This window comes from Malaclemys terrapin, chromosome 23 (assembly GCF_027887155.1).
Source record: "Malaclemys terrapin pileata isolate rMalTer1 chromosome 23, rMalTer1.hap1, whole genome shotgun sequence".
Classification (NCBI taxonomy): Eukaryota; Metazoa; Chordata; order Testudines; family Emydidae; genus Malaclemys; species Malaclemys terrapin.
Window position 1 is genome coordinate 8054143 of NC_071527.1, and position 13156 is coordinate 8067298.

Genomic DNA, 13156 nt, shown 5'->3' on the forward strand with positions numbered 1-13156 from the left:
AGGCAAAGGCACAAAATGAGCTCAAACTAGCTACGGGAATAAAAGGAAACAAGAAGACTTTTTATCAATACATTAGAAGCAAGAGGAAGACCAAAGACAGGGTAGGCCCACTGCTTAGTGAAGAGGGAGAAACAGTAACAGGAAACTTGGAAATGGCAGAGATGCTTAATGACTTCTTTGTTTCGGTCTTCACCGAGAAGTCTGAAGGAATGCCTAACATAGTGAATGCTAATGGGAAGGGGGTAGGTTTAGCGGATAAAATAAAAAAACGAACAAGTTAAAAATCACTTAGAAAAGTTAGATGCCTGCAAGTCACCCGGGCCTGATGAAATGCATCCTAGAATACTCAAGGAGCTAATAGAGGAGGTATCTGAGCCTCTAGCTATTATCTTTGGAAAGTCATGGGAGACGGGAGAGATTCCAGAAGACTGGAAAAGGGCAAATATAGTGCCCATCTATAAAAAGGGAAATAAAAACAACCCAGGTAACTACAGACCAGTTAGTTTAACTTCTGTGCCAGGGAAGATAATGGAGCAAGTAATTAAGGAAATCATCTGCAAACACTTGGAAGGTGGTAAGGTGATAGGGAACAGCCATCATGGATTTGTGAAGAACAAATCATGTCAAACCAATCTGATAGCTTTCTTTGATAGGATAACGAGCCTTGTGGATAAGGGTGAAGCGGTGGATGTGGTATACCTAGACTTTAGTAAGGCATTTGATACGGTCTCGCATGATATTCTTATCGATAAACTAGGCAAATACAAATTAGATGGGGCTACTATAAGGTGGGTGCATAACTGGCTGGATAACCGTACTCAGAGAGTTGTTATTAATGGTTCCCAATCCTGCTGGAAAGGCGTAACGAGTGGGGTTCCGCAGGGGTCTGTTTTGGGACCGGCTCTGTTCAATATCTTCATCAACGACTTAGATATTGGCATAGAAAGTACGCTTATTAAGTTTGCGGATGATACCAAACTGGGAGGGATTGCAACTACTTTGGAGGACAGGGTCATAATTCAAAATGATCTGGACAAATTGGAGAAATGGGCTGAGGTAAACAGGATGAAGTTTAACAAAGACAAATGCAAAGTGCTCCACTTAGGAAGGAAAAATCAATTTCACACATACAGAATGGGAAAAGACTGTCTAGGAAGGAGTACGGCAGAAAGGGATCTAGGGGTTATAGTGGACCACAAGCTAAATATGAGTCAACAGTGTGATGCTGTTGCAAAAAAAGCAAACATGATTCTGGGATGCATTAACAGGTGTGTTGTGAGCAAGACACGAGAAGTCATTCTTCCGCTCTACTCTGCTCTGGTTAGGCCTCAGCTGGAGTATTGTGTCCAGTTCTGGGCGCCGCATTTTAAAAAAGATGTGGAGAAATTGGAAAGGGTCCAAAGAAGAGCAACAAGAATGATTAAAGGTCTTGAGAACATGACCTATGAAGGAAGGCTGAAAGAACTGGGTTTGTTTAGTTTGGAAAAGAGAAGACTGAGAGGGGACATGATAGCAGTTTTCAGGTATCTAAAAGGGTGTCATAAGGAGGAGGGAGAGAACTTGTTCACCTTAGCCTCTAAGGATAGAACCAGAAGCAATGGGTTTAAACTGCAGCAAGGGAGGTTTAGGTTGGACATTAGGAAAAAGTTCCTAACTGTCACGGTGGTTAAACACTGGAACAAATTGCCTAGGGAGGTTGTGGAATCTCCGTCTCTGGAGATATTTAAGAGTAGGTTAGATAAATGTCTATCAGGGATGGTCTAGACAGTATTTGGTCCTGCCATGCGGGCAGGGGACTGGACTCGATGACTTCTCGAGGTCCCTTCCAGTCCTATAATCTATGAATACTTGTGTTATTTGTTTATATTCATCCTTTGTAATTTGACTGAGTTTCCACTTTTTTGTAGGACGCTTTTTTGAGTTTGAGATCATTGAAGATCTCTTGGTTAAGCCAGGGTGGTCTCCTGCCATACTTCCTATCTTTCCTACGCAGTGGGATAGTTTGCTCTTGTGCCCTTAATAATGTCTCTTTGAAAACCTGCCAAAAAACCTGCTATATGAGGGTGGCAGACTGAAAGTGCTGCTCGACCCAGCCTGCTCAGGCGTACTCTATCCCGGTGCGGTGCCCATGGCATATGAGGGTGAGAGCTTGGAGGTGCTGTTTGACCCAGCCTGCTGAGTCCAGGGACATATAAGAGGTCAGCTTGGGAGTGCTGATTGACCCGGTCCTCTCAGATGTTCTCTGTTAATGTGTGTGTGTTCTCGTAAGATTCTGGGGCTGGAAGAACCGAGGTCCTGCAGGATAGCTCCATGGGGAGGGAATTTACAGCAGGGAGAAGTAGAGCTCTGTATGAGAACACAAGTGACACAAGCAGTACATTGATAGAAGTACAGAACCCCACCCCCAGAAGAATAACCCTAATAAATGAGCCTACCTCAAAGCTGGTAACAGGGGGGCGGAGCTGCCACCTGAGGGGCCCCGCCACCCGCAGGGCTCAGTCTCTGGGGCTGTTCACGCCCCACCCCCCAAGGCTGCCAGCTGGGGGTGGGGACCTGGTTAGCGCCAATTGCAGGGTGGTTTGGGGGCTGTGGGCAGTCTCTCTATGGGCAAGCCAGGCTCCAGACACCGGCAGCTCCAGTCACCCAACCTGGGGCAGCTGCTGTCAAACCTCCAGCTCCCCACTTCCTCCTCTGGGCTCCCTGTGCCCCTCTGGCAACCCCCCTGACTGATGCTCAGGAGAGGGGGAGGGATAGCTCAGTGGTTTGAGCATTGGCCTGCTAAACCCAGGGTTGTGAGTTCAATCCTTGAGGGGGCCACTTGGGCATCTGGGGCAAAATCAGTACTTGGTCCTGCTAGTGAAGGCAGGGGGCTGGACTCGATGACCTTTCAAGGTCCCTTCCAGTTCTAGGAGATGGGATATCTCCATTATATAAAAAAGATGAAGGCAGTGCTAGGAAAGGGGCTCCTCCCAGCCGTGCTGTCCCTCCTGCCCCCAATGATGTAGCCCTGAACCCTCCCCTCCCATCGACACACCAGGACCAGGGGCGCCAGCACCTGTCGCTCAGGGGGCAGGGGGATGATCTGGGCCCTGGGGAGGGGTGGGCTTTTCTGCAGGGCTTAGACAGGAAGCAGCAACACCCCAGCTGCCTGGGCCTGGGGGTAGGGGGACAACTTGGCCCTGGGCCCGGGGGTAGGGGGACAACTTGGCCCTGGGCCCATGCCCCTGATAGGAGAAGGACCCCAGAGATGTGCCCGCAAGCGGCGCTTACTTCCCACCAGGAATCTAGCAGAGGCATGGCTGATGCCCCAGTTTGTGGGGGAAGCTGGCTGGGAGGGGGCTGGGCCAGCTTCACAGGAGGTACCAGACTGACACCAGCCCATGGATTGGACCTTCTCAGCCCAGCAGTGATGTGGAGCAGTGGGCGGATGACGCCTGGAGTCTGTGACAGATCCCCCCCATCATCACACAACCCCTCCGTTCCAGACTGTGGGCTGTGCAGTGCCAGGAGCCCCATGCTGGCCTCGGGGTAAATCCCCTGTTTCTCTGGAGCTGGCAAGAAAGGAGCTGGCTGGCAAGGACCCTGGTGGCCATGGGGCACAGGAATTTGGGGAGTTCGCAGGGCCTGGGGCGGGGGGGTGCAGGACAGGAGTGACCCTGGACAATGGCTCCTCAGAGACCTTCTCCCCCTCCCTGGCGCGGGGGGAGCAGGCCGAGCCTTTCTGGACAGCAGGATCTGACAGCAGGTCTGTGTCAGGCCCATGGCTCCAATTGCCAGCTGAGAAGGGGAGGACAGTGCGATTGACCCCGCCTGGAGCGCCGGGGCCCAGACACCGAGCTCTATTCCAGTCAGTGCCGGGGGTGGGGGTGGGTATTCAGGCTCTTCCGCACACTCCCACCCCTGAGAGCAAGCTACCCTCTTCACTTGTGACTAAAGGTTGCCAACAGTCCCTTATTACAATGATTCAGTTGGGGTTGGTCCTGCTTTGAGCAGGGGGTTGGACTAGATGACTTCCCGAGGTCCCTTCCAACCCTGATATTCTATGATACAAGGGACATCCCTTATTTTTTTCCCCCCATCTCTGTACAGCAAGCCTGGGAGTCGCTGAGTGCTGCTAAAAGCAGCCAGAAATCCCCCTGGCGAATGTAGGTGAATCCTTAGTAGTAGTAATAATAATAATGATGATCTCAGGAGGAGGGGTGGGGCTAAGAAATCAGTCCCTTATTTTTGAAATACAAAGTTGGCAAGCTGACCTCGGACTCCCAGCGCTCCCCCATCACGAGTCCACGGCCACGGGCTCAGAGAGCAGCTTGTAGCGGATCAGGAAGTAGGGGTAGCACTGGCAGCTGTCAAAGATGACGAAGATCTGCGGCTTCTTAGCACGGTCCGTGCAGGAGTCGTAGAGGCGGCCGTCGTGTGCCGGGGGGGGGCGCCGGAACATGGGATTGCCCCGCACCGAGCTCCCCACAAGCACCTTGACCAGGAACATGTGGCACAGGCTAGCCTCGTCCACCTTGGCGTAAGTGTGGGAGTAGGAGGCGTCAGTGGCGAAGTAGCTGCCCTGCCCGTAAGCCTCGCCGTTCTCCCCTGACACCCGGGGATCAAAGTTCATCTCGCAGATGGGCTGCACTTTGCTGGCCCTGGTGCCGTGGAAGAGGTGTCTCTCCAGGCAGCACCGCGCCACATGGGGACGGCTTTGGGCCATGAACGTCTTCTGCCTGGAGGGTGGACAGATGGGGGGGGGGGTGTCACTGACAAGCTCGAGCCCCACCCACCCGCTTCCTTGGTGCATTGCCCCAGGCTTGGGTATGATGGGTCAGGCACCAAGAGCAGCCAGGAGTCACCCCAGTAAGAAGCCGGGATTGCCAGCTGGCTAGGGACGGGCAGGATGCCCCGGATGGTTCGTGGCTCCAGACCAGCCTCATCCATGGCCCAGAGCATGGGGACCAAGACCACAGAACACCAGCTTCTGGGCGAGTCCCATTCCTGGCCCAGGAGGAACCACGCCCCAGAATCCATGCACCAGAGTTACAATTCCAGCTACCAGCCCCGTCCTGTGGCAGCAGCCAGATGCAAGGGCACTGAGGGAAAGCCCAGAACCCACTAGCAGCCCCCCATGCCCAGCCTTGCCCTATGCCTGCCCTCCTTACCCACAGTATTTCTGCCACAGGTAGTCATTCCGGACCCGGTAGATGGCCAGCACCAATGCCTTGTCCTCTGCCAGGGTTTTGTGGAACAGCGTGCATGTAGTCTCATAGGCCCTCTCTGCTGGTGCCACTTCTGCCAGCGTGAACATGGTGCCCACTGAGGCCTTGGGGACCCAGGACGCAGGGTACGGGCCCCAGTAGGTGTCCTGGGGGTCCTCTCCAGGGACGGTGCCGGGGGAAGAGAGGGTGGTGCCCGGTCCTGTCCTGCCAAGAGAAGACAAACAAGGGCATGGCTAGTGGCGAGAGCCTCTTGGGTGCCCAGGGGCAGGGATGGCACTTGGCCAGAGCACTCACCGCAGGTGGGGCGCCAGGCGCCACGGCGGGCGGAAGATTGGGCGGTGCAGGATGCGCCGGGTGAAGCCCGTACGCACATTGCGCTGGGTCAGTTTCTTCAGGTCCACGTTGTACAGTTGGCCACGCAGCTTGAAGGCGTGGTTCCACATGCCCTTCTCGAAGGCCGCCAGCAGCTCCCACCGCACCGGCTGGGCACAGAGAGACGCCATCACGGGGCACCCCTCAGCCACGCTCCTCCCAGCCACGCACCCGTTCCCCCACAATGCTCCCCCAGCCATGCAGCGCCACCACCTTCCTCAGCTACACCACTCCTCCAGCCACACAGCCCCTCTACCAACCATGCCACTCTTCCAGCCACACAGCCCCACAGCGCCAGGCCACCCCTCCAGCCAGGCACCCCCTCCCAGCCCGTGCAGCCCCTCCTCCTTCCCAGCCACACACAGCCCCTCCCCGCTTCCCAGCCAGGCTGCTCCCCAGCCACACAGCCCCCCCCAGTCACACAAACACCCCTCCCCAGCTACTCCAGCCACCCCTCCCCCTCCTCAGCTATATCACCTCCTGCAGGCAGCCCCTCTCCCTGCACAGCCCCCCCAGCCCAACAGCCCCTCCCAGTCATGCAGTGCCACAATCCTCCTCAGCTACCCCAGCCACACAGCCCCTCCCCCAGCAACCCCTGCCCCTCCTCAGCTATGCCACCCTCCGCCACCCCTCCCGCTCCACAGCCACCCCACGTCCCCCTAGCCACACTGGTCCTCACCCCAGGCCAGGCCTTCCATTTCTCCCACCCTGCTGCCCATGCATCCCCCACACCCGCTCCTCTCTTGGAATCACCCCCCTTCCCTCACCTCCTCGTACACGAGCCACTCGCCGCACTCCTCCCAGTACACCTGCCACTCCATGGGGAAGTAGGGGTTGCGGCTGGGGTCACTGCTGTTGGAGAGGCGCCGGACACGGTCATAGAGCTGGCTGGGCTTCAGGTCCATGGAGTTCAGGTTGAGGGTCCAGGATGAGCCGGCCCTGGAAGGGGGGCAGCAGAGACGTCACCAAGGGGCAGGGGCCACAGGCAACGCCCCCCTCATGCTGGCAGTGAGTAGCTGGGCAATGCACCTGCGAGCAGGTTTGCCTCCATCTCTCCCTTTATCCTCAGCCAATGCTCTCCTGGTGGGAGGGGTTGGGACTGGAGCAGCTGAGAGCTCCCCCCACAGCCAGTGCTCCCGCCCTGCCCCCATAGCGCCCCCTGCTGGGCCATGTCCAATCAGCCACGTACTTGTCCATGAGCTGCACGTTGTCACGGCTGGTGCTGCAGTAGAGGTTCTCCAGGTGCTGTTGGGCCAATGTGCCAATACTCAGCCACACCCCGTCTGCCGTGCGCCGCATCTGCCAGTGGAAGGGGTTGGGGGTGTGGTGGCGCAGGCAACGCTCCCCCTCCAGACACTGCCCCAGCAGGAAGTTGTCGCAGATCAGGATGCCGTCTTTCTGGTGGACGTGGACCTCCTCTGGGCCAGCCAACTCCAGGACCTGTCCACCCAGGCCACGCCCCTCAGGCTCCAGCGTGAGCAACAGGGGGTACTGGGCCAATCCCAGATGTGGGCGCTTGGGCTTCTCTGCCATCTTGATCAGGCCCTAAGGAGGTGTGGGGGGGAGGGAAGTCAGGGCAGAGATGGGACCTGATGGGAAGCCAGGCCAGGGCTGGGGACAGACTGGGCCTGGGATTTGGGATATTGGGGGGCCTCTGGGTGCCATTGGCTGGAGGGGCACTAGTGCTGGAAGGAAGAGCAAGGATCTTAAAAGGGATGCTGCCCCTGGGGTCAGGAAATCACCTGGGGGGGGGCGGTCAGTGTTGGCAATAGCCGGCCCCAGCTCTAGAGCAGCCCGGGGCTGATCATGGGAGGCCTCCCATAGGACCCCAGCATCAGGGGCAGGGGTGTCATCCCCAGTCTACAGATGGGGAAACTGAGGCTCTGGGCCAATGCAGGGACTTGCCTAGCAGGTCAGTGGCAGAGCTGGGAGAGGAACCCAGGTGTCCTGAGTGCCAGCCCACTGGACTGGCCTCAATACTTTGGCCTGCTGCAGTCCCACCAGTTTGCAATGGGAGCTGCCGCACCCCCTACCCCCACTGCTCCCCTTATTATATTGGAGAACTACCCCGAGTCTCCAATCAGCAGCCCCTCCCCCCAAGCTGAGTCCCCCAGAGACCTAGGGAGCCCCTGCACATCCCAACTGGGCCCACAGAAGGGAGGCCAGGGGGTACACAGCCACAGAGGCAGCCCTGTCCAGATGTCAGGCTCCTAAGGGAGACAGAGCGCCCCATCCCTCCCAGCAGCCTCATGGCATTGGCCCTGGGGGTGGGATGTGGGCCTGGGTCCCCAAGGCAGATAGAACATCTCCTCCTCCCCCCTCAGGGTGCACTGATCCCCCAGCCTCACCTCTCACCTCCGCTGCTGGAGTGTTGTAGCTGCAGACTTACTTTTGTTTTTGCTTTTGGCTGAGTCACAGGGCTCTCTCCCATCAACCCCTCAGCATGCCACCGGCATGCACGGAAAAGAGGGAGCTAGGGCTTCCCAGGCTGGGGTTTCCCTCTGGCTCCTACACTAGCTCCTGTTCTAAGGCTCTCCCTGTCGCTGGATTTCAGTGATAGAAGTAGCCCAGGGCCTGGCCCAAAGCCCCACCACTAGGATTGTCAACTTTCTAATCACACAAAACTGAACACCACGCCTGCCCTGCCCCGCCCCTTCTCTGAGGCCCCGCCCCTGAGTGCTCCATCTCCCCCACCCTTACTCACTTTCACCAGGCTGGAGCAGGGGATTGGGGTGCTGCAGGGGGGTGAGGGCTCCAGCTGGGGAGCAGGCTCTGGGGTGAGGCAGGGAATGAGGGGTTTCGGGTGCATGAGAGCGCTCCGGGCTGGGGCAGTGGGTTGGGGGGTATGGACTCTGGGCTGGGGGTATGGGCTCCAGCTGGGGCTAGAAATGAGGGGTTCAGGATGCAGGAGAGGGCTCCAGGATGGGGAAGGAGCACAGGGGAGGTGAGGGCTTTGGCTGGGGGTATGGGCTCTGGGGTGGGGCCAGGGATGAAGGGTTTGGGGTGCAGGAAGGATCTCTGGGCTGGGGCTGAGGGGTTCAGAGTGTGGGAGGGGGTGTGGGCTAAGGCTGGGAGTGTGGGCTCTGGGGTGGGGTCAGGGCTGAGGGGTTTGGAGTGCGGGAGGGGGTGTAGGCTCTGGGGTGGGGTTGGGGATGAGGGGTTTGGGGTGCAGGAGGGAGCTCTGGGCTGGGGCTGAGGGGTTTGGAGTATTTGGGGGTGTGCAGGCTCCGGCTGCTCTTCTGACTGGACTTTTACGGCCCGGTCGGCAGTGCTGACAAGAGCCACCAGGGTCTCTTTTCACCCCGGTGTTCTGGTCAAAAACTGGATGCCTGGCAACCCTACTCACAGCAGGTCAGGGGGCAGCACTGGGAGTGGAACCCTTAGTACATATGAACTGATGAACACCTAGTGAGTCAGTGGTAAAGTAGGTAAATGAACCCAAGAATCCTGATTCCCAGCCCCCCCTTCCCCATTCTAACCCACTAGATCCCACACCCTACCCAGAGCCATCGATAGAACCCAGGAGTCCTGCTTCCCCCTCCCCCACTCTCAGCACTCCCTTAAAGGAGTAAACATTTTTACCACCAGGATTTGCATTGGGGTGGCTCCAGGCACCAGCGCAGCAAGCGCGTGCCTGGGGCAGCAAGCTGCTGGAGGCGACGTGCCGGTCGCGTGCCTGCGGGAGGTCCACCAGTCCCGTAGCAATTCGGTGGCAATTCGGCAGCGGGTAGCCAAAGGCACGGGACCGGCAGTTCACCCACAAAAACGCCGCCCAATGGTGGGCAGGACGAGCTCTTGGCTACTGCAAACTATGGCAACCTCCTTTGGGGAACATTGTGTGGGAGTTTGTTCTTCCCAGGTGTTTAACTATGGTGTGGCTTGATCTCTCACCACCCCGCACCTGCTGTGATCAGAGCATGCGTAGGCAGGCATCCCTAGCCTGGCCTAAGCCAGGTGCGAGTTGGGTTTCCAGGTGCAGGTGACAGATCTCCCAGCATGCAGGTGCATCTCAATTTCATACCTCGCCTCTGGATGAGGCCTGAGGTTTCTTCTTTGTGGATCATGCACAGAGCAGGCTGGGGATCCTCCACCAACGAGAGTCCTAGCCCTGGGTTTGTAGCTGTGGGCAGCGCGGTTCTCCTGATTGCACAGCTGGACCCGCTACCTTCCCTTGCCAGTTTGCAATTGAGAGCCCCTGTTAGAAATCAGCTAGGCCCTGCCCCAGCTCCCACTCCCAACTCAGCGGCTTCCTCTTTCAATGAACTGAGGGCCATCTGCCTTCCTATGGATCCGAGTGGTGAGAGCAGAAGTGTCTACTCTCTCCATCTGCAGGCGCCTTGTCAGCCAGTCTCTTTGTCCTTGGCAACTGTTACATGTGTCCATCCTGTGGTGGGGAGGGTTGCCTTGAAAGAAGAAGGGCAAAGTGGCTAGTGGAGCAAGGCCTGGGTGCTCATTTGCAGTAAGGCCGACCCCAGATTGGCCTAAAACCCATAAGATTTTCTTTAAAGGGGATATTCTGGTTTTGACCCCAGAGGGTTTGCTGACAAAGATCCAAGATGCTGCCATTCTTCTCAAGCTCTGAACACTCCATGTTATGGCAACTCTACAGAGACTGGGCAATCATGACTGAGAGCAGATCTGAGGGGACTGCATTTCTGTGTGTGTGTTGAAGTATAGAAGTGCAGACGTTCTGTTGAAACCTTGCATTTACATACATGCAACTGCAACAAAGGGCTGGAGGTCTATGTGAGGCTTCCTACCTATTAGCTTTTGTATTAAAACTTTTCTAGTACTGTAAACACCGTTTACAATGCATTTGTGTGTAGTAGATGTTTGTTTACTATGAAATTATCTAAGATTCTCTCTTTGAACAGCTGCATTTGGAGTGACCAGGCCTACTGTGAGGACAGGCAGAGGCAAACCAACACAATGGAGATAGCCTTCATTTTTTAAACTTTAAGAAGGAAAACCCCCAAAATTGGCAAGAACGTAAATAATATGAAGCAACATCAAATACTTGCTTAGGAAAAAAACCCTAAAAATTACCATCATCACACTAAAAGAAATTTCTACAGAACAGTGTGGCCCCGAGACAGAGCTGGCTTTAGGAAGTGCGGGGCCCGATTCAAACAGTTTTGACAGGGCCCCGGCAGGGATGACTGAAAATAAAAAAAAACACGTAAAAAAACATGTGGGGCTTGTTCTCACCGGGCGGCACTCGTAGTCTTTGGCGGTTTGTCCTTCACTCGCTCCGGGTCTTTGGTGGCACTGAAGGACCTGCTGCCGAAGACCCAGAGTGAGTGAAGGACCCGCCGCTGAAGTGCCACCGAAGACCCGGAGCGCTGCCGGGTGAGTAAAAATTAAAAAGGAGCCTCTAGCCAGGGAAGGGATTCTCGGCCACTTGCCCCCACCCCGGTGGCCCTGCCACTGGGCGCGGGGCCCGATTCGGGGGAATTGGTGGAATTGGCCTAAAGCCGGCCCTGCCCCGAGAAGCTCCTCCTCCCCCTGCTGCAAAATCTAGTTTCCCCCTCTCTCTGCTTTGCACTGCTCCTTTTATTCAACACTGCGATGCCCGCACCTCTTTCAAACAGGTTCACCCGTGATCATGATCGACATCTCCTGAGCGAGAGACTGAGCCACACTTGTTGACTCAGGCACCCAAATCGTATTCCCTCTCTCAGTGTCCCAAGAGTCAGCTTCACCGGTCATACGCTCTTTGCCCCTCGCACGGCTCTTCAAACTCCAGCTTCCTCTAGCACAGCTCTTTTTACCCAGGGCCATGTCTTTTTACTTCCTTTTCTATCCAGCTTCCAACTGCCTCCTCCCCAGCAGAGGCTGAGCCTCTCAACCTCGGAGCTGCCCTCTCATTGGGTGTCTCTCTCCCCAGGCAGCATTCGATGCTGCTGCATCACAGCTGCAGGCCCTAACACTCCCACTCTTGGGCCAAACTGCAGGAGGTCCTAGGGCTGGGGTTAGCACATAGTCAGGGTTTTACACATACTCGCCCTCAGATTTAAGTAGATCATACGTCCCATTTTGGCCAGGACAGTCCGTTTTTTAAGCCCTGTCCCGGCCGTCCCAACTTTTTTGGCAAGAGTGGGCATTTGTCCCATTTGCTCTTGGCGACTTGATGAGTTGGCAAGAGCAAATGGGATAAATATCCACTTTTCTCAAAAAAAAGTGGGGTTTGGTGTGGAGGAACATGCGGAGAGGGGGAGGCAGGGCTTGAGCAAGCAGGGAGGCCAGGCTCGGGTGAGCTTTGACCCCAGCCTCAGGCAGGGGGCAGGCAGGGGGGCTTGGGCCAGCCGTGCACCATGTCCCATTTTCCCTTTGGTAGGGTTACCATACGTCCTCTTTTTCCCGGACATGTCCGGATTTTCGGCAGTCAAACCCCCGTCCGGGGGGAATTGCCAAAAAGCCGAACATGTCCGGGAAAATTGCGGCTCTGCTCCTCCCCAACTCTTCGCTCTGTTTAAGAGCCGGGCTGCCCGAGCGCTACCGGCTTCGGGCAGCCCCCGTGCCTCCAGACCCTGCGCCGCTGGAGCCTGGGAGGGGAAGTGCCCCGCTGGGGGCGCAGGGTCTGGAGGCACGGGGGCTGCCCGAAGCCGGTAGCGCTCGGGCAGCCCGGCTCTTAAACAGAGCGAAGAGTCGGGGAGGAGCAGAGCGGCGGCGGCTGGAGGCTCTGTGTAACTGACAGAGTGTCAGTTACGCAGAGCCACGGCAGCTGGAGGCTCTGCTCCTCTTCGGCTACCGGCTTCGGGCAGCCCCTGTGCCTCCGGACCCTGCGCCAGCGGAGCCCGGGAGGGGATGTGCCTGGCTGGGGGCGCAGGGTCCGGAGGCAAGGGGGCTGCCCGAAGCCCAAGCGCTACCGGCTTCATGGTTTGCCGGGCAGCCTCCAGACCCTGCGCCCCCGGCTGGGCGCTTCCCCTCCCAGGCTCCAGCTGTGCTGGGGAAGCGCCGGCTGGGGGCGCAGGGTCTGGGGGCTGCCCAGCAAACCCTGAAGCCGGTAGCACTGGGGCAGCCCTTTCCACGTGGCTGGGAGTGGGAGGGAGGAGGGGGCGGAGTTGGGGCAGGGAAGGGGTGGAGTTGGGGTGGGGCTAGGGGTGGGGAAATGGGCGGGGCCAAGGCCCCTCTCTTTTTTTATTTATGAGATATGGTAACCCTACCTTTGGGAAATATGGTCACCCTAGATTTAAGGCCGTGTAAGGGAGTGAAGCAAGGGCGTAGGAGGAAGTGGTGTTACTCACAATACGTCTTACTGGGAGTCAGTCTCATCACCCCATTGGGCAAATGGGGAAACTGAGGCACGGGGCGGGGAAGTGAGGAGTGGAGGTCGCAGCAAGGGGCCGGCTGAGGGCATGTCCCACACCCAGGAGCTGGTAGTCTGCATGGCTAGAGGTGTGGGGTTTGCAGGCCCCGCCCACCAAGGAAGCCCCATGGGAGCCAGCATGGCCCCTCCCCCTGCTCTCAAGGTCATGACCCTAGAGAGGTCAGGGTGCCTGGGTTAGGGTCATGACCCTACGGCGGCGGGGCCCACACACAGCGGATAACGACTCCTTCCGGTCATGTGACATGTA

At 57.1% G+C, this 13156-nt stretch overlaps 1 protein-coding gene across 1 annotated transcript; it reads right to left on the reverse strand.

Moving 5' to 3' along the window:
- Window positions 1–4269: 4269 nt before the first annotated feature.
- On the reverse strand, window positions 4270–8010 carry LOC128828527 (protein mono-ADP-ribosyltransferase TIPARP-like). Its single transcript, XM_054013264.1, has 6 exons — window positions 7969–8010; window positions 6769–7124; window positions 6347–6518; window positions 5502–5689; window positions 5151–5411; window positions 4270–4718 (listed from the first exon to the last, which is right to left on the reverse strand). Exons 1-6 carry the CDS (start codon window positions 8008–8010, stop codon window positions 4277–4279), a joined length of 1461 nt encoding a protein of 486 aa, XP_053869239.1. The 3' UTR covers window positions 4270–4276.
- Between the last annotated feature and the right edge of the window lie 5146 nt (window positions 8011–13156).